The 24,072-nt window shown below is 41.3% G+C and overlaps 1 protein-coding gene across 5 annotated transcripts in view; it reads right to left on the bottom strand.

Annotated features, from left to right (window-relative positions):
* LOC108711237 (plexin-A4) overlaps positions 1 to 24,072 on the bottom strand; it is a 521,236-nt gene that overhangs the window by 78,332 nt on the left and 418,832 nt on the right. For 4 of the 5 annotated variants that reach the window (XM_018252771.2, XM_018252773.2, XM_041586588.1 and 1 more), the window contains 2 exons: positions 22,106 to 22,205; positions 17,965 to 18,079 (listed from right to left, as the gene is read on the bottom strand). In XM_018252771.2, coding sequence (XP_018108260.1) covers positions 17,965 to 18,079; positions 22,106 to 22,205 — 215 coding nt within the window. Of the gene's footprint in view, positions 1 to 13,013; positions 14,281 to 15,045; positions 15,076 to 17,964; positions 18,080 to 22,105; positions 22,206 to 24,072 lie in introns of those variants that run through there. The other variant, XM_041586589.1, reaches the window with a different exon arrangement.

Consider the following 24,072-nt stretch of genomic DNA (forward strand, 5'->3'; position numbering starts at 1 on the left):
CTATCAACTTTACTGATCAGGATACTAAAGCCCTAACTAACCTTATGTCTAATAAATCTATTGTCATAAAAAACGCTGATAAGGGTGGGTCTGTAGTAGTTCTGGACGTAGAGTATTACAAATCAGAGGCTTTACGACAGCTACTATCTGAGTATGTGGACAGATTATTGTTACCAATGGTTCTTGAGTTACCTAGCTACTTAAGGGATAGTACTGATTGCATTAACAAAATTCAGAATGTGGTTTGGAAACCCCCTTATAGATGGGTGACTCTGGATGTATTTGCTTTATATTCGTCCATAGACCATGATAAAGGATTATCTGCTATTCGCTTTTGTTTGGCACACTATGGATTGTATTCAGATGTCCAAAATGAATTTTTGATAGAGGCCCTATCTTACCTTTTGAGCACCAACTACTTCATGTTCAATGGATCCTTTTACCTCCAGATTAGGGGGGAAACAATGGGGGCACGTTTTGCGCCCTCATATGCCAACCTCTTCACTTGTCTGTGGGAACGTTATTTCATAAATGGTGACTCTAATCCATTCCGTAACTATATGATTTTTATCTGGGATGGAGAGTCCTCTTCTGTTGATGATTTTGTGCGGTTTTGCAACTCCACAGGTTGGGGTATCTCATTCACCAGTGAAACCAATTCCCGGGAGATTGCTTATCTAGATATTAAGTTTACCTCTGATACAGGTGTTATTTCCACCGATTTGTTTCGGAAACCCATTACTCGCAACACACTTCTGCATGCCAAGAGTAGCCATCCAAAACACACCATACGTGGTGTTCCTTTTGGACAATTTCTGAGGCTACGAAGAATTTGTAATACTTGGAATTTGTTCAACTCCCAGGCTATGGCCTTATGGGACCATTTTGTAGAAAGAGGTTACACCACCATTGACATAAAAAGAGCTTATGATAGAGCAGTGAGTGCCAACCGTTGTGATCTTCTCAAAGGGACATCCACAACCAGTAACCATAGTAAACACATTAACAAATATTCTAAGGGCCGTAGGTGTGATACATTACAAAGTTCAGGGGTTTCCTCTGACTTCCCTCGCATTATCTCCCTCGCATTATCACCACATATTCTAGGGATACCCCCTATTTACAGAAGATCATATGTAAACATTGGGATATACTCTCACAGGACTCGATCTTGAAAGCATTCTTACCTCCTCAACCTAGTTTTGCTTTTAAGAAAGGTAAGAATATTGGTTCTTCCTTATCCCCCAGTCTGTTTCTGGCACAGAAACCGTCACGTTCATCCAGTTGGCTTAACGTCAAGGGTTGTTATAAATGTGGCAAATCTCGCTGCCATGCCTGTGCGTATGTGAACCCATCAAAGTTTTTTGTATCAAGGAATAGTTCGCATAGACACAATATCAAATTTTATGCGAATTGTGACACGAAACATAAGTAATTTACTTGATTACCTGTGCCTGCGGTCTGCAGTGTATTTGTAAAACCATTAGACCAATCAGGAAACGGATATTAGAACATTTGCATGAAGTCTCTAGAGGGGATAAAAGTTCTGCTGTTGCTAAACATCTGATTGAAGTTCATGGGGGCAACAAGTGTGTTTCTTTTCAGGTCATAGATAGAGTAGTTCTGGGCATTAGGAAAGGAGATATAGAGGTTTAAATAGGGAATGGGACTGACTGAGCAACCACTGACTGAGCAACCACTCCCTCTCTTACATCATATTTATTCCCATCCAGCGTTTGTTTTATTTATTTATTTATTTATTTATTTATTTATTTATTTATTTATTTATTTATTTATTTATTTATTTCTATGCCCACACCTCAGTGTATCATTTGTATTTTTTGTATTTTTGCACTTTTGTATGTATATACACAAACCCGTTTTGCCTATTCCTTTGGGGTCAGTCATTAAATTACTTAACAAATCTTTATTGACTTTACAAAAAATGTTCTGCTTGCTGACATCTTGTATTTATATTTATTCATTATCTGATACACCATTATTTCATTTGTATATAATTCATATAACATATTTATCAGATATATTTATTTATTAATTTTACATACACTTACATACACTAATATATACATACATACAAACAACTTTCATATACCCGATTTTATTGGGTTATAATTTTATATATATATCATTCTATTTACATACATCCCTTCATTGACTGGCGTTATACTGACTGCAGTGTTCCTTCCTGATCCTGCTCATAGTAAACCCTACTCAATAGGTTTATAGATAATCTGCAGTTTAAGTTTTCATACATACACCTTGCTTAGGAGAACAGAAAGGTAATAAATGTGTTTTTTTCCCCTAATGTTAAAATAATTTTTACCAGACTTCAAATTTGGTGATCCAAATTATAAGAAGATCCCTTATGCAGAAATCCAGAAGTACGGAGCATTCCAGATACTAGATTCTCTAACTGTACTTTCAGTTTCAGCTTTGTTGCCGTCTCATTGTTAGTGAGAATTCTCAAATATTTGTGTCTCTTTTGAACCTCAGCTCAGAAGCTGGACATAGATACAGCATACTATTTAAACCACAAATAAAGCAGTATACTGCTTTATGCAAAAAATTGTTTGCTCTGTTTCTTCAGTTCAGTTGCATGCCTAAAAGGAACCCCAGGTGCAAAACTTTATCCAGACACTAAAATAAATGGGTACAAGTAACAGGGCCGGATTTACATAGCGGACACCCCTAGGCCCACTGTCTGTCGTCGCCCCCATGCCCTCCCTTTTATTATCTCAAATTTTTATCATAGGAACCGGTGTAATGGGGATTGGTGCACTGGAAAATCTCCTGTGCATCCCCAGTGTTTCTGAACCAATGTGGTTGTGGTTGGGCTTCATGCCACCCCCTAAATATGCTTGCTTCCTTCTTCGCCTTGGTTATTTCGTTCTACTGCGCATGTGTCTGCCCCAGGAAATTTGAACAAAGTAGAAGAAAGAAGCTGATTGCTCTGTGGTGCTCTCTGGAAGAATCCCTTGATTGGTGCCGTTTTCTGCTGAAAGGAGCACCTGCCCGGAGTTTCTGGTAAATATATACAATTACCTGGGGGTGCCTAACTTTTGGCACCCCCAAGTAAACTCAGCCTTTCCTTCTCCTTTAATATAAGCCTATAAAGCAACATCATAAAATTGAAGAACAAATTAATGTAATCCAGGCAGGATTCCAAGCCTTATAAATTACTGTACATATTCCTTTCCCACCCCTTTTACATTTATATAGCAGTTACAAGCAATCAAGCCAGTGAAACATGCAACTGGTCAGCAAATGCACAACACACCATATATTTTATTCCACTCGCTGAACTTTTACAGTGCTATTATATTGATAGATTACACTTAGATCTCCTGGTTTCGCAACAGTACAGCTATCAATGCGAGCTTCTGCTAAAGAAAATCTATGGGATTTATGGGAAGTGTGGGCTTTTGGATAGACACAGTAATTGAATGACAGTACAGTATATCCAGTGCCTGTATATCTTTCTTTGCAATTTTCTTGTGCTTCCTTTGATCTGAACTAGACAAATCTTGGCAATGTGGCAAGAAAAAGTGTATGAGGGTGTTAATTAGGTTAAATTAGGTTAGACTGACTACGGAATGTGCTTTTCTAGGTATAACTTACAGTAGCAAGCTACAGTGTGATTATTTGGTGGTGTGAAAGTGGGTTACATAGTTACATAGTTAAATTGGGTTGAAAAAAGACAAAGTCCATCAAGTTCAACCCCTCCAAATGAAAACCCAGCATCCATACACACACCCCTCCATACTTTTAATTAAATTCTATATACCCATACCAATACTAACTATAGAGCTTAGTATCACAATAGCCTTTGATATTATGTCTGTCCAAAAAATCATCCAAGCCATTCTTAAAGGCATTAACTGAATCAGCCATCACAACATCACCCGGCAGTGCATTCCACAACCTCACTGTCCTGACTGTGAAGAACCCCCTACGTTGTTTCAAATGAAAGTTCTTTTCTTCTAGTCTGAAGGGGTGGTCTCTGGAACGGTGATCCACTTTATGGGTAAAAAAGTCCCCTGCTATTTGTCTATAATGTCCTCTAATGTACTTGTAAAGTGTAATCATGTCCCCTCGAAATCGCCTTTTTTCCAGAGAAAACAACCCCAACCTTGACAGTCTCCCCTCATAATTTAAGTCTTCCATCCCTCTCCATCCACTCTCTCCAGCTCATTTATATCCCTCTTAAGGACTGGAGTCCAAAACTGCACTGCATACTCCAGATGAGGCCTTACCAGGGACCTATAAAGAGGCATAATTATGTTTTCATCCCTTAAGTTAATGCCCTTTTTTATGCAAGACAGAACTTTATTTGCTTTAGTAGCCACAGAATGACACTAGGTTATACTGTATGTGGGCAAGACTGTGCAGATGCAGTCCCTGGAATGTCTTTGTTCTGTTCCCAAAAGAGGTGGTTGTGACTGATGCTGTGACTGACCCTCAGCTCAATGTTCATTCACACGGGCAGATTCAGGGAGATTTAGTCGCCTGGTGTCAGGGAGCCGGGAGCTCCCTCCAGGGAGGTTGTCAGGATCAAGGAGGAAGCCCTCTTGAGGGAACAAGGTCGCGGTGTCCAAAGGGTTAAACGAAGAATAGTCAGGATCAGGCAAGAGTTCACAGGCAGGCAGAATACAAACAAAGTCCAAAGTCCAGGCAAAGGGTCAAGAAACAGATCAGGAACAAGATTTGGCAATAAGGCACACAGGAAACCCAGGATACACTTTAGGGAAAGTATTCCTATTCTTGGGCGCCATTCTGGCGTCTAGTTGGCGCTTTTATTTTCAAATTTGGCGCCATTCTGACGTCATTGACGCTCTTGCGCCGACGTCGACGCGCTGACGTCATCGCGCCGGCGCCGCTACCCACGTGGCGGCCATGGGCGCCGCCATTTTGGGAGCGACGCCGGCAAGGAGGGACGCACCGCCCGGAGCTCCGGGCGGCGATCGTGACAGTACCCCCCCCCTCACGGGGGGCCTCCGGACCACCAGGACTTGGCTTCTGGGGAAATTTGGAGTGGAACTCCCTCACCAGACGAGGAGCGTGAACATCACGGTGTCCTTCCCAGGAGCATTCTTCAGGGCCAAAGCCCCTCCACTGAATGAGGTACTGAAGGGACCCTCTGGAGATCCTGGAGTCTAGGATTTTCTCCACCTCGTACTCGAGTTGACCCTCCACAGAGATGGCAGGAGGAGGAGATTGACCGCCAGAGAACCGGTTGGTGATGGCGGGTTTCACCAGAGACACGTGGAACACGTTGGGGATTCTCATCTCTGGTGGAAGCTGGAGTCTGACAGCCACAGGGTTGATTATCTCCAAGATGGGAAATGGACCCACGAATTTTGGACCCAACGTGGGAGATGGTATCTTCAACCGGATATTTCTGGAAGAGAGCCAGATATTATCACCCACCTTGTAGGGAGGAGAGGATCTTCGACGACGATCCGCGAAAGTCTTATGAACAAGAGCGCTCTTCTCTAGGTTCAACTTGGTAGCAGCCCAAATAGCAGACATATGGGCTGCGGAATCGTCAGCAGCCGGGACGTCAGATAGCACAAAGTCTTGGGGAAAAGCTTGAGGATGCTGACCATACACCGACATGAACGGAGACCTCCCTGTAGAGGAATGACAAGCATTATTATGAGCGAATTCCGCCCATGGGAGGAGATCAGACCAGTCATCCTGGCAGAGGGATACGTGGTTCCTCAGGAACTGTTCCAGGGCTTGGTTCACACGTTCAGCTGCCCCATTCGTCTGCGGGTGGTAGGCAGACGAAAATTGAAGTGTTATTCCCAAGTCTTTACATAGGGAACGCCAGAACTTGGCGGTAAACTGGGTGCCTCTGTCGGAGACGATCTCCACCGGGAAACCATGCAGGCGGAAGATGTACTTAATAAAGAGTTGGGATAATTCCACCGCAGAGGGTAACTTCTTCAAAGGGATGAAATGGGCCATTTTGCTGAAGCGGTCTATGACAACCCAGATCACAGTATTCCCACCGGAGGGAGGAAGTTCGACAATAAAGTCCATAGAGAGGTGCGTCCATGGACGAGAGGGAACCGGCAAAGGCTGTAACAACCCGCTGGGGCGGGAATGGCTAGGCTTAGAAGTGGCACAGACATTACAAGCAGCCACAAAGTCCTTTACATCCTTGCGGATATCAGGCCACCAGACTAGGCGCCTCAAGAGTTCAAGGGTCTTGGCCGGACCAGGATGTCCAGCTTGCCTGGAGCAGTGGGTCTGTTGCAGGATGGCCAGGCGAAGTTCTGGAGGGACGAAGGCCATGCCAATCGGAGTATCTTGAGGAGCCGAGGACTGCCCAGCCAAGATCTGGTCGGCAAATTGGGGATACAGAGAGGCAATGATCTTGACTGGTGGAATGATTGGTTCCTGCCTCTCAGGGTCACGGTCCACCGGAGTGAAGCTACGAGACAAGGCGTCGGCCTTCAGATTCTTGGAACCTGGGCGATAAGTCAAAACAAAGTTAAATCGAGAAAAGAAAAGGGCCCACCTGGCTTGTCTGGGATTTAGCCTCTTGAGGGACTGTATAAACTCCAGATTCTTGTGATCTGTGTAAATCTGGACAGGAATTTCAGAGCCCTCCAGGAGGTGACGCGATTCTTCAAGGGCAAGCTTGACTGCCAAGAGTTCTCGATTTCCGACATCATAGTTCTGCTCTGCGGATGAGAACTTCTTGGAGAAATACGCACAGGGGTGCAATTTTCCATCAGTGGAGTGTCTCTGAGAAAGGATAGCTCCGGCTCCGACTTCTGAAGCATCAACCTCGATGCAGAAGGGTAGTGCGGGATTGGGATGTCGGAGAACAGGAGCGGACGTGAAGGCCTCTTTCAAGGACTGAAAGGCTTCTAAGGCAGATGGAGGCCACAGGCTTGGTTTACCCCCTTTCCGGATGAGGGCCAGGATAGGTGCAATGCGGGAAGAGAACCCCCGGATGAACTGTCGATAATAATTAGCAAATCCGATGAATCTCTGGATTGCCTTGGTACTCAGTGGGAGAGGCCACTCCTGGATGGCCGACACTTTCACGGGGTCCATCTCAAATCCCTCTGGAGAGATAATGTACCCTAGGAAGGGGATCTTGGATACCTCGAAGACACACTTCTCCAACTTGGCGAAGAGAGAGTTCTTCCTCAGACGAGAGAGTACCTCCTTCACCTGGGAGCGATGACTTTCAAGGTCCTTGGAGAAGATCAGGATGTCGTCCAAGTATACGACTACGAACCTTCCTAGGAGATCTCGGAACACATCATTAACAAACTCCTGGAAGACGGCAGGAGCATTGCATAGGCCGAAGGGCATGACAAGATATTCATAGTGCCCATCCCGAGTGTTGAATGCCGTCTTCCATTCGTCACCCTCCCGGATGCGAATGAGGTTGTAGGCCCCCCGGAGATCCAACTTGGAGAAAATCTTTGCTCCTTTCAGCTGGTCAAAGAGCTCGGCAATCAGGGGCAGGGGGTACCTGTTTTTCACGGTGATCTTATTCAGGCCCCGATAGTCTATACAAGGCCGAAGGCCTCCGTCCTTCTTCTCCACGAAGAAGAACCCAGCCCCTGCAGGAGAGGTAGAAGGGCGGATAAACCCTCGCTGGAGATTTTCTTGGATGTACTCCTTCATAGCGGTAGTCTCAGCAGGAGAGAGAGGGTAAGTGCGCCCTCTGGGGGGCATGGCTCCTGGCAGGAGTTCAACCGGACAGTCATAGGAGCGATGTGGGGGAAGGAACTCTGCAGACTTTTTACAAAACACATCGGAAAATCCCTTGTAAGTGGAGGGCAAAGTCTTTAGTTCCGCAGTGGAGACATTCACCTTCTCGAGGGGTTTTGGCGGAAGGCAATGTTGCAGGCAAAATAAACTCCAACGAGAGATCTGCCCAGTGGACCAGTCTATGGTGGGGTTATGCAGACGTAACCATGGAAGACCCAATATTACTGGAGTAGAAGGACAGGGAATGATGAAGAATGAAAGTTTTTCTTGATGCAGCGCCCCAACTTGTACAGATAGTTCCGCCGTGAACATTGTGACGAATTCAAACTCCAGGGGTTTGTCATCTATGGCGGTAATTCGCAGGGGTGAAGACAATGGAAGCAGGGGAATCTTCATGCGTTCGGCAAAGAAGGCGTCCATGAAATTGCCATCCGCACCGGAGTCGAGGAAGGCCCTTTCGAAGATAGACTTACTTGCCAGATGAATCTGCAAAGGAAGGAGAAGTCTGCGTGAATTTTCTTGATACTTCTCCTGAGGACCTCGAGTGATGCCCCCTACATGAGAAACCTGAGACATACCTCGGGGTACAAAACTCTTGGCTTTGGCAGGACAGGCGTTGGCAAAATGGGAATGCCCACCACAGTACAAACAGAGCCCTGCCATACGTCTTCGGAGTCTTTCCTGCTCTGAGAGGCGAGCTTTTCCTACTTGCATAGGTTCCTCCAGGGGAGACGTGGACACATGAGTCACAGGGACAGCGGGTGCTTGCAGAATCGGCCTTTGAAAGCGAGGGGCCAACATGGGAGAAAATCGTCTGCTGCGCTCTCTCTCCACTTGGTGTTCTCTGAGGCGGGTGTCCACCTTAATAGATAGAGCGATCAGTCCTTCCAGGGTGTCAGGAGTCTCTCTGGAGACGAGATCATCTTTGATGCGGATGGATAGGCCTTGGTAGTATACGGCCTTGTAAGCGTCATCACACCAGGAAGTCTCCGCCATCAGTGTTCGGAAGTCTATAGCGTACTCATTGACACTGCGGCTTCCCTGCCGGAGCTGCAAGAGACGGGCAGGGGCGTTCGTGACCCGACCTGGAGCATCAAAGACTATGCGAAAAGCTTGGAGAATGTCTTTAACATCATAAGTCACCGGGGAATTCTTCTCCCAAAGAGACGTTGCCCACTCCAGTGGCTTGCCTTCCAATCGAGACATCACATACCCCACCTTGGAACGTTCACTTGGAAACTGTGTGGGTTGGAACTCAAATTGAATTTGGCACTGTGTGGCAAATCCCCTGCAGGCTTGTGGATCCCCACTAAAGTGAAGGGGAGGTGGAATGCGAGGCTCACCTGTCAGGTAGCTTGCGTTCATAGAGGCTGCCGCCATGGGGGGATCTCCAGTAGGTGGAGCAGCGGAGGGCGCAGAAGGCACTCGAGCAAGCAGGACATCGAGTGCTTGCCCAATGCGAACCTGCTGGTTTTCGTAGTCCTCCATGCGGGATGCCAGTCCGCGGAGTGCTCGTCCGACATCAGGTGTGGCTTCCTCAGAAGGATCCATGGCCCAAGAATAATGTCAGGGAGCCGGGAGCTCCCTCCAGGGAGGTTGTCAGGATCAAGGAGGAAGCCCTCTTGAGGGAACAAGGTCGCGGTGTCCAAAGGGTTAAACGAAGAATAGTCAGGATCAGGCAAGAGTTCACAGGCAGGCAGAATACAAACAAAGTCCAAAGTCCAGGCAAAGGGTCAAGAAACAGATCAGGAACAAGATTTGGCAATAAGGCACACAGGAAACCCAGGATACACTTTAGGGAAAGTATTCCTATTCTTGGGCGCCATTCTGGCGTCTAGTTGGCGCTTTTATTTTCAAATTTGGCGCCATTCTGACGTCATTGACGCTCTTGCGCCGACGTCGACGCGCTGACGTCATCGCGCCGGCGCCGCTACCCACGTGGCGGCCATGGGCGCCGCCATTTTGGGAGCGACGCCGGCAAGGAGGGACGCGCCGCCCGGAGCTCCGGGCGGCGATCGTGACACCTGGCAACTAATCGCCTCTTCGTCTGGGCAACAATCTCCCCGCGTGTCTTCCCGTCCGCTATAATGAAAAGTCGCCTGCGCTAAAGCACACGCAGCACTTTGTTTTCCAAAGTCGCCTGAAGTTGCCTCATGAGGAAACTTCGGGCGACTTCGGAAAACGAAGCACCGCGTGTACTTTAGCGCATGCTCCCATAGTTTAAATTAAGTCCTATACATCTAATGGTAACCATGGCTTAGTCGTAATTTTCATATTTTCGCAAAGCTTCCCCATCTGCATTTTAAATATTATATGTCCCCACTAAAAGTGAATTTTTAAGAAACAAAGAAGCAGTGGCAGAATTGTGGTAGCAAGGCAATTTTGGAGACTAAATGGAGACACTCAACATTCTGACTTTACTATGTTATATGTTTAAATATTAACAAGTCAATGATTCACAACAGAGTCTAAGAAAAAGAAGCAGGAGTGGATTAATAGTTAAGGCTACCCTTGACTATAGCCTTGGAGCCCAGACTGATTAGGTTATTATTTTTCTTCTTTTAAAAAATGTATTTTTATCTGCGCTGCTGGGCTTGGGTCCAGTCGGGATAGGTGCACTAGTGATGTGCGAGTCGAGAAATCCTCCACCCCCACCTGACCGTAACCCAGTGTGCTCCCCTCTTTATATACCCGCGCCTGCAATGCCCCACTGTAACATCACAAAATGGTGTGGAAGAAATTTGTAATTGAACAGCACCACTCAATCTTTGTAAGATAAAAATGCCTTTATTGCATACTTCTGGGCATCACAGCGACGTTTCAGGCCTCAAATGGCCTTTTATCAATGGCCTTTTTATCACAAAATGGTGTGGAGTTTGTGGAGCCTATGCAAGTATATAAAAAGGCAGAAGAGCGGCAGAAGGAGGACATGGGTGGGGCAAACAGAGGCTATGGTTCAGCCAAAACCTGCTCACAGCCTGCCTGAACCCACCCGATCCGTAGGCTTTGGGCTGGCCCGCACATCACTAGGGTGTGTGGTACCTGCTGGGAGAAGAGGAGTGTGTGTGGCATGCTAAGATTTGACAGGTTCAGAGTGGTTCAGTGATGTCACGTCATCTGTTTCAATTGGACCCAGGCCCAGGCGGGCAGATAGAAATACATTTTTAAAGAATAAAATGCAATTAATAATTGAAAACTGCAGGATCATAGGCCTCTTGTGTCTCCAGGTGCACCTGGGATCCTGATTAACTGTTGTATATTTCTAAACTTTTGGGAAAAGGAGGTACCCTAGAAAGGGAGCCTATAGAAAGTGTAGACTCTGGGCCTCACTCTCATTAATTCGCCACTGAACAGAAGGCAAACTCCCTTGTTCTTGGATGATCTAAGTTAAAATCCAGTGATAAGTAGAAAGTTGCAGGTTGCATTTTTAAAAAGATTCATTGCTCAAGGCTACTTTGCAAATCATCTCGTTGAATTTTCAGCAACTTTTTTTTAATTATTATTTCATCTGAGATAATACACTTGGCTCTGCTTGTAAAAGTTAAACATTTGATCACATCTTCATTATATCCCCTTGCTGTGTATTCTCTTGACTGGCTTTAATGTTCCCTATTATACTTTGTGACAGGCTTTTACTAGCCATGGGTGTGGAACTTTGTTCTCAGTCTATCTTTGATTCCTCATCCTTTCAATATGAATTACCCATTTAATGGTTTATAATGTACCATTTGTTAGGATCATCAGTTGTTGGATACTGTGACCAAGAGGGAAAAAATGTATTTTTTGATTAACATGGATAAAGCGCTCGATACCCCTTTAAACTTTCTCTAACAACACACGACCCCCCTTTGGCCCAATGGAAAAAGCAGCAGGAATGTTATCTGACTCAGCAGGTAGCAAAAAAATTAATCGTGCCTGCTTGTCTGCAGTCATACCTTACACGAGAGGCAGCTTTTAATCAGCCTCTTACTTCCCTCAATCATTCTCAACAGGACAGTGTAATAGAAGGCATTCAGCCAATAGCCCTTCATCCCTTTAGCTATTAAAACGATTCAAATCAGTGCAAACTGCTTGAACAGATTTTAAGGCAAGCGACAGTAAAGGAAACTCTGAAAAGTGCATTACAGGTTGCAACATATAAAAAACCCGCTATTATCAAGCATCACAAATGCATATGGCACACTATAATATCACCATACAAAGGCACGTATAATTATAGATGTAAGTCAGTTTTTTCCAGTGACTGTGTCTCATTGTTGCCATTAGAATCTGCAGTTCTGACATGCTTTATCGCTGTGATTCTAGCTGTCTTTATAACAGAGCATTCTGTCACAGATCTCACAACGCCTATTACAGATGTTAAGAAATTAGCAAAGGCAGAAGAAAACAAACTACAGTTATTTTCTAGAAAACAGGATATTGCAAAACATCACACACCTAATCTACAATGCAAAACAAAGAATCCCTTTGTTATATAGGGATATCAAAAAGGGGTTTGATGTGCAATCATACAATCCAGTTACGGCTTCATATACTACTGAGCCAGGGGAATCTGGATCAGCTGATCATTTTGGTTTTTACATATGTGATATGCTATGCTGTTGAATGATGAATATGCAAATTTGAGATATATGTAATTTTATCTTACTTCTTACTTTTCTTACTTATTATTACTTATATAGTATTACTTTTGACTACTACAAATAAATAGGGAGATTCACATCAACTATTACAAAGGGATCATGGTCAAGAGTCCATTACTATATGGGCATAACAGTGTATACTTATAAGGACTCTTGACCATGGGAGTATAAGAGGGTTGGGAGATACTGTAGATAAGACATAGGTTTTTACATGGTCATGGAACTCCTCGGTAACTTATAATATTGATTTATTTCAACTGCTGGTCCTTTCCAATACATATATAATTCACACTGACCGTGCACCCAGGAAATAAGTAACGTTAGAGTGCGAACACCTAGACTGTATATATATCAATAGTATATCAACTGTATATTTACCTATGTCAATCAATATTTCCCTTTTTGCCAAATCTTCTGCCCCCTAGTGACAGCTTAAGTTGCATCATTGCATAGCAATACCTATCAGGTGCAAGAATTCCAGAGGCATAAGAGTTGTGTCTAAAACTGACCAAAACAAATGCAGGGTGCAAGGTGCATTGTGGTAAATAAAGTGACCCTTTGTACTTTGTACACTATGCCCGGGGATAAACAATTGCAGCAGCACTCCGATATGTGAAAAAAACTTTTTATTCGTGCAACAACAATTGTACACTATGCCCAATATTTAAAAGCTGCTTTTAAACAGAGACCAATTAACTGGAAAGCTAATCTTGTACCAAATCAAAAGGCTAAAAGCTATAGAATAATAGCTATAGGATAGATTTCATCTAGTGACATACGCTTGCATCATTTTGTTGCCAAGTAATTTTTTATCATATAACTTTATGTTCAGGTCAGTTGTAGCAGCTTTTCTACCAGACACTATTAGCCATCCATTTTTCTACCATAAACACAGCAGGAAACCTCTAGGTTTCCATAACAACACTACTTATCTCTTGTCTCCACTTTTAATGATAGGCAGGCGCCAGGATCATTGTGCAGATAATAAAGAGAAAAAGAAGAATTAAATGCGCTAATATTGGCATGTGTTTGTCACTAGGTTCCCTGGTGGATAGCAATACAATAATGTGCCACAGTACAAATTTAGACAGTAATCGCTGGGACCGATCTTTTCTGACATAAGGCTGGAAATAATGCAGCAGGTCACCCTGGGTTATTTTGTCACCAGCATGATTTCTCAGGAGAAATTGTCACTTGTATTTATGAAATCTGGTTTACACCAGATGTTGCTCCAACTGGTATATCCCTATACCTGTTGATTCACAAAGGGCTGAACTTTTTGGGGATTTTGTGGGTCAGATTTTATTTGATCTTGACATGCAATGACATGCAGTACAACAGCACGGGATTTGTAGGATGCTACGAAATCTGATCCCCACTGCTATAATGTTATGGCAAATAAAATCCGAAATGGCACTTTGCACACTGCTCTTAATTGACCTCTTATTTGCCTTAGAATTTTCTTTAAAATGTCAATAAGATACTTAAGACACAACTAAACAATACAAAATGATTAGAGGAGAATAAGTGGATAAGAATAGGGTGATGTATGGGTGCATCAGGTTTAATTAAAGGTCTCTTAATGAATTAGAAGGAAACCCTTTGTATTTTAAATTACAGGCAATGGTGCAATCCTGACAATTTAATAAAGCCTTTGTGCATTCAGATGCAAATGTAGACCAAGATATTTTTTTTTAAGTCCTCACACAAAAAGGGGAATACATTCTTGAAAACTGACTCAAATCATCATCAGAAAATTATATTATATTAGTTCCATCTGCATGGGATCTTCCTCAACAGTATGTTCTTAATTGCAACCACTCCTGCCTTAAAATTCTTCCATCCCAAAAATGTCTTCTCTTTGTTTGGTTACCAACTGAAATCAAAAATGTTTGCAAAATGAAAGTTAATTTTCAAACTTGTTAATCATAAAATCAGTCTTCCACCTTACATGATTATACAGGTATGGGAGCTGTTATTCAGAATGCTCAGGACCTGGGATTTTCTGGATAACAGTAATGTAATGTAATTTGGATCTTTTGGATCTTTTGCAGAAATCCATGCCTCAAGAAACCAATACTTAACATACCCCTACATGACAACACACAAAGCTCTTAATATCCAGTTGTCCCAGACCAATGATCCCCAACCAGTAGCTCGCGAGCAACATGTTGCTCTCCAACCCCTTGGATGTTGCTCCCAGTATCCTCAAAGCAGGTGATTATTTTTAAATTCCAGTCTTGGAAAAAGTTTTAATTGCATAAAACCAAAGTATAGTGTCAAAAAGAGCCTCCTGGAGGCTGCCAGTCCACATAGGGGCTACCAAATAGCCCTTGTTACCCTAAGGGACTTTTTCATGTTTGTGTTACTCCCCAAATCTTTTTGCATTTGAATGTGGCTCACGGGTAAAAAAGGTTGGGGAACCCGGTCCTAGACTATGGGTAAGCAAATTTCTTGGCCTATAAGTCATGCATACTGCATATTCTACATTTCTATGCTCTACATAATTGTAATGAACTTTTTTCAGGCTAAGAAAAACCATACATTTTTAGAAATACAAAGACTGAAAACTGGCTTTAAGAAAGAATGCAATGTACATATAGCAGTTTAAATTATGATGTAGCCATGATGCTGAACTCACCACAAGAGCCTTTAATCCTCTGCGGACTCCCTATGAAGGTAAAATAAATTGCCATAGTAACAAAAACTAAAAGCCAAAACAAAAGAATCAAAGAACATTTAAAAACATAAACTGTTGTAAAAAAAAGTTTTACTCCTTATCTATTTGTGTGCTGCAGAGTTTATGACAGCAATAACACTTTCCTTGGAGAATCATTGTAGGCAACTAAAAGCATAACTATCCCATTATCAGACAGACAATAGTCATTTAGGTCTTTGCAATATTGCCAGTGTATTATTATAGCCAAAAACACACATATGGTACCATGACTATTAGATTTTACTGCTAAAAAAATTCTAGGAACTGGATTTGACAGACTGTGAATGCAAGAAATGCCATAGTAGTGTTACAGTCTCCTCGGCATCACTACAGAGGATGTTTGCACTAGAAAAGATACTTCCATGCAAGAAGATTTTCTGAGAAAATAGCAAGAAACAGAAGTACCTGCCTTATACATATAACCAAAGTACTGAGGCTAATATCTTCACTAAAAAAATGAAGACTTGTAGGTTATTTAGCCACATAAAAATGCAGTTTTTGTAAGATTTAACTTTTGTCTACATATAAACCTTAGATGATGTTTGTACCTAAAATGTTTGTACTGTGAATGTTAAATGAAGTATATATACAATCATAGATCTGGCTATTTGTTTACTTTATAGTTAATTAGAACATATCAAAACTGCTCTCTGCTGTGCTATTTTTTTTTCTTTGTCAGTGTGATCGAGCCTGAGCCAATTAACAGATATTTTGGGGTTGAAAGGTTAGAGCAGAGCAGCTGATTCGTTGCTGGATGATAGCTGGCTGGTGCAGGAGGTTTTGACAAGGCTTTTAATTGCTTTGTATTCTTTATATTTTCCAATCCCTTTTCTCTTTGTAGAAGTCTTTTGTTTAACATTTTGTAGTTCAGTGAAAAGTATATACCTGTAGATATATTTTAGATATATATATATATATATATATATATATATATCTAAAATATATCAAAATATATACAAAATCAAGAGCGGTAAGTCTGCGCTCACCATTGAGAAGCAGCAGGAATTGCTTTGCCCTGCTTGTGATGGTCCCCTTTTCTGTAGGGAATGATGGCCATCAAAATCAACAAGGTTTGTATATCGAATTCATTTCTGGGCTCACCATTCAGAAGTGGAAGTAATGCTCTGCTCATATGGGGCCCCCTTTTTCTACAGGGCAATTCACATCACATGTGCTCTAGCATGTTCTGATTAACATAAGAAATTCATTGCCCCAAACAAAGTACAAAGACCCAGTAGCCTTGGCACTAAAAGGCACATGGGACAAGGAGGCACACTGCAAATTGTTTACAATGTTGGTAGAGATGTAGAACACTGGAACTGCTTGACACTTTAGTCATTTCCAAGTATTCTTTCCAAATGGGAAATCGTTTGTGACAAATACACAAGATATTTGTACCTGCATCTGAAATTATGAATTATTAAAAATTGAAAAACTGATTTTTGGTGGTGTTTTTTGGTGAGTCGGAGGTTGTAAATCAAAACATGTGTTTTTTTTTCAGTTTCCAATATTTGTTGCACTATGATGGCATACAAAGCAGGATCAGACATCAGATTTATACACATTTATAATCCATCAACAAACATGTTTCTAGAAACTTAAGCACACACTCAAGAGAAATCCAATGCAGCAGTAATGCTATTCCCATTCTACCAGTAATTTAGTATATGCATCCAACATTATTTGGGTCACAGTATTTGCACATGAATAAAGCTTGCAAAATTATTCATCCAATCAGTTTTTTAATACTAGACAAAGCCATGTGGGAACCTTCATTTTTGAGCATTTCTTGGAAGTTTTTTTGGTCCAGTTCATTACAAATATGGAATTTATGCTGTGAACTTAACATTAACAACCAGAGAATGATTGGTTGGATGTATCTATGAAAACCAGAAGTGTCTGTGTCTCATTTGAGAAGCATAAGCAGTAAAATAAGCCACATTTTAAACTCTCCCATCAAATTTCAATTGTTTGCCTATCTTTTACAGTAAGCATTACCAGAATTTCATCTCCACTTACATTTCTGTTTGATAAGATGTTACTATGTATTTCCCCCTGTGCATAAAGTTTCTGATAGCCCACTTAGGCATATTTATCAAGGGTCGAATTTTAAATTTGAAAAACTTCGAAACTCCAATTCAAAAAGACCAACCGAAATTAAATCTAAGGTTTTTTTTGGTCGAATAGGTCCATTTTCGATCGAATAGGTTCGTATTCGGGCGAATTCGAATCATTAAGATATATAAAGTACAAGGAGGGACAAGTAACTTAATAAATATATATAAGTGCACAAAGCTTAAGTGCAATGTGGTAAGATAGACAGTAGGAAGGGGGTCTCTGCCCTGTAGAGCTTACAGTCTAAAGGTGGCCATACACGGATCTCCCTCCGATATGCCCACCTTGAGGTGGGCAATATCGGGCTGATCCGATCGTGGGCCCTAGGGCCCAACGATCGGATCCTAGCGTTCGCCAAACGGGCGGTCGGATCGCGGGACCGCATCAACGAACAGATGCGGCCGCGATCCGACGGGATTTTTAATCCCATCCGATCGAGATCTGGCCGACTTTCGGCCAGATCTCGATCGGGGAAGCCCGTCGGGGGCCCCCATACACGGGCCAATAAGCTGCCGACACGGTCTGTCGGCAGCTTTTATCGGCCCGTGTATGGCCACCTTAAGTTGCATGAAACGGCTGTTTGGTGGTAGACAGTTTACAGCTGGAAGAGTGTGATGATCAAATATATGCCTAATAAACATTTTCAGGTTTGAGGTCATTTACAACTTTATTGCCATGGGAAAAAATATTGATTAAAGTACAAGGCTGACTGTTTATATTAATTACCTCCGACATCTTGACCCTTCCTTCCTGAAATGAGCATGTTCTTGGATCATGGGTACACACGTGTCGATATTTACACCAGTGACACTGGTATGGACTTTCCACACAAGATAGGCACCTAAAAACAATATACACGTGTAAAATATTGTTTCTCAGTAGCAAACACTTCAAAATGAGTATAGGTTCATATGTTTAGAGGAGCAGTACTAAAATAAATGGCACTAACCAATATTAGTTTATGATTTACTATAATATAACCTTGTACATACCATAGTGTACTTTGTGATGCTGTTTAACTCAACATTCTTTCTCAGGATTCCTCTATACATGCAGCTGTCTCTGTGTACACCCCTGAGCATGTTAAGTTTTATTTCCTACATGTAAAGGAATACTAATTGTATGTTCTTACATTGTAAAGAATTCCTAGAAAATGCTTAACGTTTTTTTCTGTTTATTTATGATTTAGGAAATAAATTCCCATAGTCCACCACAATTCATATGTTTCATTAACTCATTTTCAATTCTTATAAATATTATTTTGTACTGAAAAATTTTGCCTATTCAACTAATAATTCCATACCACTCCAACACAAAAAGCAGTAATGTGTAATTCATTCAATGCCAATTTTGTATTTTTCTTTTTTTCTTTTAGTTTTGCCTGGTTTTAAATTAAACTGGCAATTTTAGGAGAAAAGTTATTTTATGTGCCAAACTTACTGTACCAGCCCTGAATTTAATCAACCCTATAAAACGAACAATCCCGGGATTACAAGAAGGACCTCCCCATATTCAGTTCTTTTTATAGTGTGAGTGTCAGTGACAATTTCACATGCTTGCATGCACTGCCATAACTACACAGAGTAACATTGACTTGGTCTAAATTTCTCTGGTCCTTTAAGTTTACTACGGGGTTATCATGTATGCATTCCCATTTGTTTAAAGGAACTGAGTAGGAGATTGAACCTTTGGCAATATAAATGCCATTCCTAGTTTTAGTCATTATGATGCCTAGATATAGGATCTGTTATACAGAAAGCTTCAAATAATGGGAAGGCCATCTCCCACAGACTCCATTTTAATTAAAATGTTAAAAAAAACTATTTCATTTTTCTCTTAAGTAATAAAACACTAACTTGTACTTGATCCCAACTAAGATATAATTAATCCTTTTTGGAGACAAAACAATCCAATTGGGTTTATTAAATAGACACAAAAGCAATTTACAGAGCACCCGGAGTGGTATATTAAAAATGTATAAATTTTAATAATCCATTGTTAAAAAGTAGTTTCAGCATGTCACCATACATATCATCAGATCCTGCGCTTAAAGGAACCTTAACACCAAACAATTTAAGTGGTTTAAAGTAATGAAAATATCATGTAGTGTTGCCCGGCACTGGTAACACTGATCTGTTTGCTTCAGAAACACTACTATAGTTCATGTAAACAAGCTGCTGTGGAGCAATGGCGGAAATTGAAAAATGGCTGTATGGCACAGGTTAACTAATGGATAACAGATAACACCATTAGACAGACAGAGCTTATTTGCTATCTACTGTGTAACTTGAGCCTTTTCTCCTTTGAATGGCTGCCTCCATTGCTACACAGCAGCTTATTTATATAAACAAAAGTAGTGTTTCTGAAGCCAACACAGCAGTTTTATCAGTGCAGGGCAACACTGCATTATATTTTCATTACTTTAAAACACTTTTATTTTTTGACGTTACTGTTCCTTTAACGTGTTTCATGGCTTCTCGCTACTTCTTCAGAAGCAATCACCTGATCCCACTGTATACCTTCAATTAAATACCTATCAACCCCACCCATAAAAAACATTAACCATTACACATCACCATGGATTAGATCCTATGTTACATTCTACAGGGTATGCATATTAATTTCATTACAAGCTTTAATGTGATACATTTTTTATGGGTGGGGTTAATAGGTATTTAATTGAAGGTATACAGTGGGATCAGGTGATTGCTTCTGAAGAAGTGGCGAGAAGCCATGAAACGCGTTAAGCGCAGGATCCGATGATAAGTATGCTGACATGCTGAAACTACTTTTTAACAATGGATTATTAAAGTTTATACATTTTTAATACACCACTCCGGGTGCTCCGTAAGTTGCTTTTGTGTCTATGGATTTGATCTGAAGGGGGACGGAAATTACGTGCATCGTGGAGGTGAGTGTGTGAGAGAGGTGATATGCTCCCCATTCCTGGATGTATACTATTGGGTTTATTAAATGTTTAAATGATTTTTTAGTAGACATGTATGGTGATCCAAATTATATAAAAAAAACCCTATCCAGAAAACCCTAGGTCCTGAACATTCTGGATAACAGGTCCCATACCTGTATAACGTTCTTAAAGACAGAGGCAGAGCCTCTATTGTCCTTATCCTGCCATCAATTCTCACACCTGGGAAATAGAGCCGCTATACGATAAAGACAATAGTCAAATTAAATAGTTTACAAAATGACTTGGCCATAGTTTGCAAAGCTTTGATGTCATTGGCTTGTTCTCAATAACATCTTCTATATTAGGCAGATACCAATATTCTACAGCCCCAGTGAAGAAAACAAAAGAAAACACTTCACAACATGCAGTGGTAGGAGGGAGTGATGTCTTGCTTTAAAAAGAGACTCAGAGCATGTTGCAGCAAAGGAATACTTGTTATTCAAATTGATAACAAGCACCCAGTCTGATAAATCAAATTAAAAATGTATATTGTATCATATTGTGTCAAATCATAATACACACGCTAATGCATATTTAATATTTTTTTATCTGCATTTCTGCTCAAGATGATAGAAGCAGGAATACTGAAAATACTGAATAATCAAATTCGCCCTTCAAAAGAACTGCAGTGAAAGAGAATGTTAAGCAGAAACTATGGCTGAGTATTCAAAACAAAGGGAAACTAACCACTATAGGGTTGTGTAATTAGAACAAGGTTGAGTAAGATAAATATTTATATGACAAAGCATGTTGTTAGCCCTTCTGAATATACTACAAATACCTTTTGATATCATTGGACAATAAATAAGCCTTCTTCCTACCCAGAATATTGCATGTTTCTTTACTGCTGTTAAATAATACTACCACTTTTTTTTTTTTAACTGTAGAAACAGCAAAAGTTTTGAAACTATCCCTTGACTGTTACTGCTAGAAATCTATGAAGCCTGTGGGTATGGTGAATTTTAGAAATACGCTTTCTTAGAATTTAAGAATTAATGATTGGCTGACAGCCTGGGGTGTATTTGTCATACATTTGAAATATATTACAAATAGGCTCGTAGCATTTATCGGAAATGGCTCAGCTGTTCTTGGTCAAGCTCTTTGAGTGCGCATATGTCAATATAATTCTAGCAAACAAAGAAAAAGTTCGACATTTTAAACATATACCAAATAATGCGATGCCTTAATTAAAAATTGTACTAAATGTAATACTTTGTCTTTCTCTAGCTATATATTGTAGAAGTGTTCTATTGCAGGTATAAAATGGTATATTCTCTCATTGAAGCACACAACTTTTCTGAGTTTGGCTCATATTATGCAAGCAATAGTGATGGGCGAATTTGCGCCGTTTCGCTTCGCCGAAAAATTCGCGAAATTCGCGAAACGGCGAAAAATTCGCGAAACGGCGCCGGCGTCTCGTTTTTGACGCCGGCGTCCGTTTGTCCGACGCCGGCGCCCGTTTTTGGCGCCGGCGACTTTTTTCGGAAATTTTTTTTTGACGCCGGCGAATTTTTACCGCGAATTTTCGCGGGCGTTTCACGAATTTATTCGCTCGGCGCGAATCGCGCAAATTCGCCGTGAATTCGCGCCTGGCGAATAAATTCGCCCATCACTAGCAAGCAAACCATTCATTTTAACATTTTACTTCTTTACTATCAATATATATATTGACTTACTGTACTTAGGTGCCTATCAAGTGAGAATTAATACAATTATGAACACTAATGTAGTAATATTCCAACTTTAACCTTATGAGGTATTGCACTGATAAAGTTAACGCGAGGTATCCTAAAATGTATATCAGGCTCTTGCACCTGCAGAGGCACAACCTGAACATTCTGATTACAGTGGGGGCACAGACCTTTTTAAAGGCCACACAATACATAAGACAATACTTACGAGTTATGGACACTGCAGTTATAGAAGACAAAATTTGTACTGGCAAAGGTCATTCCAGTTTCTTTGGACTTTAGCTGGAGTTGGACAATGTGATGATCTCCTGGATACAAGAAGAAAAGCTGAAATTTTCTACACATAACGAAATTATAGTGCTCATGTAATTGATAACAACACAATGTAGTTTAAAAAAGTGGTGCAGAAAATCTATTATCTATGCTACTTTTTACACAACTCTCCCAAGGTAAAGCTGGTGAATTTAATAAATTGTGTAAAGCCACAGAAACCAGGGTAGTGAGTAAAATTGCATAATATACAATTATATCTCTGTCCATTTCTAAACAAGCCTACACATTTACTAGACTTGAATGCATTTTTACCATACACCATACATAACATTGTGGCTTACATGCTTTACTTTCCCATCCACATGGATGCTTGTTTCAGTGGGACAACTTGTTTTTCAGTGGGACAACTTGTGCTTGTTTCAGTGGGACAACTTTACAAATATCTGATTAGATTTACACCAGATTTTACACATCTTTTTCTTTAAAGGAAAAGAAAAGGTTAATACCAAGTAAGCGTTATCAGAAAGATCCACCTAAATATAACAGTTAACCCGCAAAGCAGTGCTCCTCTGAGTCCTCTGTCAAAAAAAACACTGCATTTCTTTCCTTCTATTGTGTACACATGGGCTTCTGTATCAGACTTCCTGCCTTCAGCTTAAACCTCTTTGCCCCAGGTGTGAGCATTCTCAGTTTGTTCCTCTCCCCCTCCTTATCTGCTGTAATCTGAGCCCAGAGCTATCAGTGAGCAGGGAGAGACTCAGGCAGGAAGTGATGTCACACCAAGCTAGTACTGCAGCTGCTATCCTAAACAGACAGAGAGCTTCTAGAGCTTTTTACTCAGGTATGGTAAAACATTCTATGTGTGAATAACACTCTTTCTCAGATACATAATCCACATGATCAGGTGACTTGACAACCTACAGTATAAGTGAGCATCTTACAAAACATTACCAGATTTACTGGGTAATATATAACACTATATCAGTTACGCTGTTTTACGTTTAAGGCTACACCTTGTTATGGAGTTCAGAATTCCCAAAATATAAATATGACAAATGCAGCCCAGACTTACATTTTTATCTAGTCGCAGTTTGATTGCAAGAGAGTGTGGCCTAGTCCCCCAAAAAGGAAAGAACTGATGTCCCTGGCACATAGCCAGTTGAAAACAACCAAAAACAGGAATATATAAACATAGATATTATATTAACTACTTCCTAAATTTACTGCATTGAATCCGTTATCCGGAAACCAGTTATCAAGAAGGCTCTGAATTATGGGAAGTCGTCTCCCATTGGCTCCATTTTATCTAAATAACCCAAATTTTTAAAAACAATTTCCTTTTTTCTCTGTTATAATAAAACAGTACTAAAACAGAACTTGTCTACTGGGTTTATTTAAAAGATTTTCTAGTAGACTTAAGATATGAAGATCCAAATTACAGAAAGATCCATCACCTGGAAAACCCCAGGTCCCGAGCATTCTGGATAACAGGTCAGATACCTATACTATAAGTATTCCCTTGTATGCAACACATTTCTGCAGGAAAATTAACTTGTGTAGTTTCCCTTAAGGCCCCCATACACGGGCTGAAAAAAGCTGGTGACAGACCGAGTTGGCAGTTTATTGGCCGTGTGTGGGGCCATCCGACGGGCCCGCAAACCGACCACCCGTATCAGATCCATTATAATCCGATCGTTGGGCCCTAGGGCCCACGATCAGATCAGCTTAATATCACCCACTTCAATGTGGGCATATCAGGGAGGGTTCCGCTCGTTTGGAGACATCGCCAAACGAGCGGATCTCTATATCTATGGTCACCTTTATACTATGCCGTCCCACAATCTGACCACCCGTATCTGATACATTATGATCCTATCGTTGGGCCCCAGGGTCCACGATCAG

Source organism: Xenopus laevis, chromosome 3L, assembly GCF_017654675.1.
Source record: "Xenopus laevis strain J_2021 chromosome 3L, Xenopus_laevis_v10.1, whole genome shotgun sequence".
Classification (NCBI taxonomy): domain Eukaryota; kingdom Metazoa; phylum Chordata; class Amphibia; order Anura; family Pipidae; genus Xenopus; species Xenopus laevis.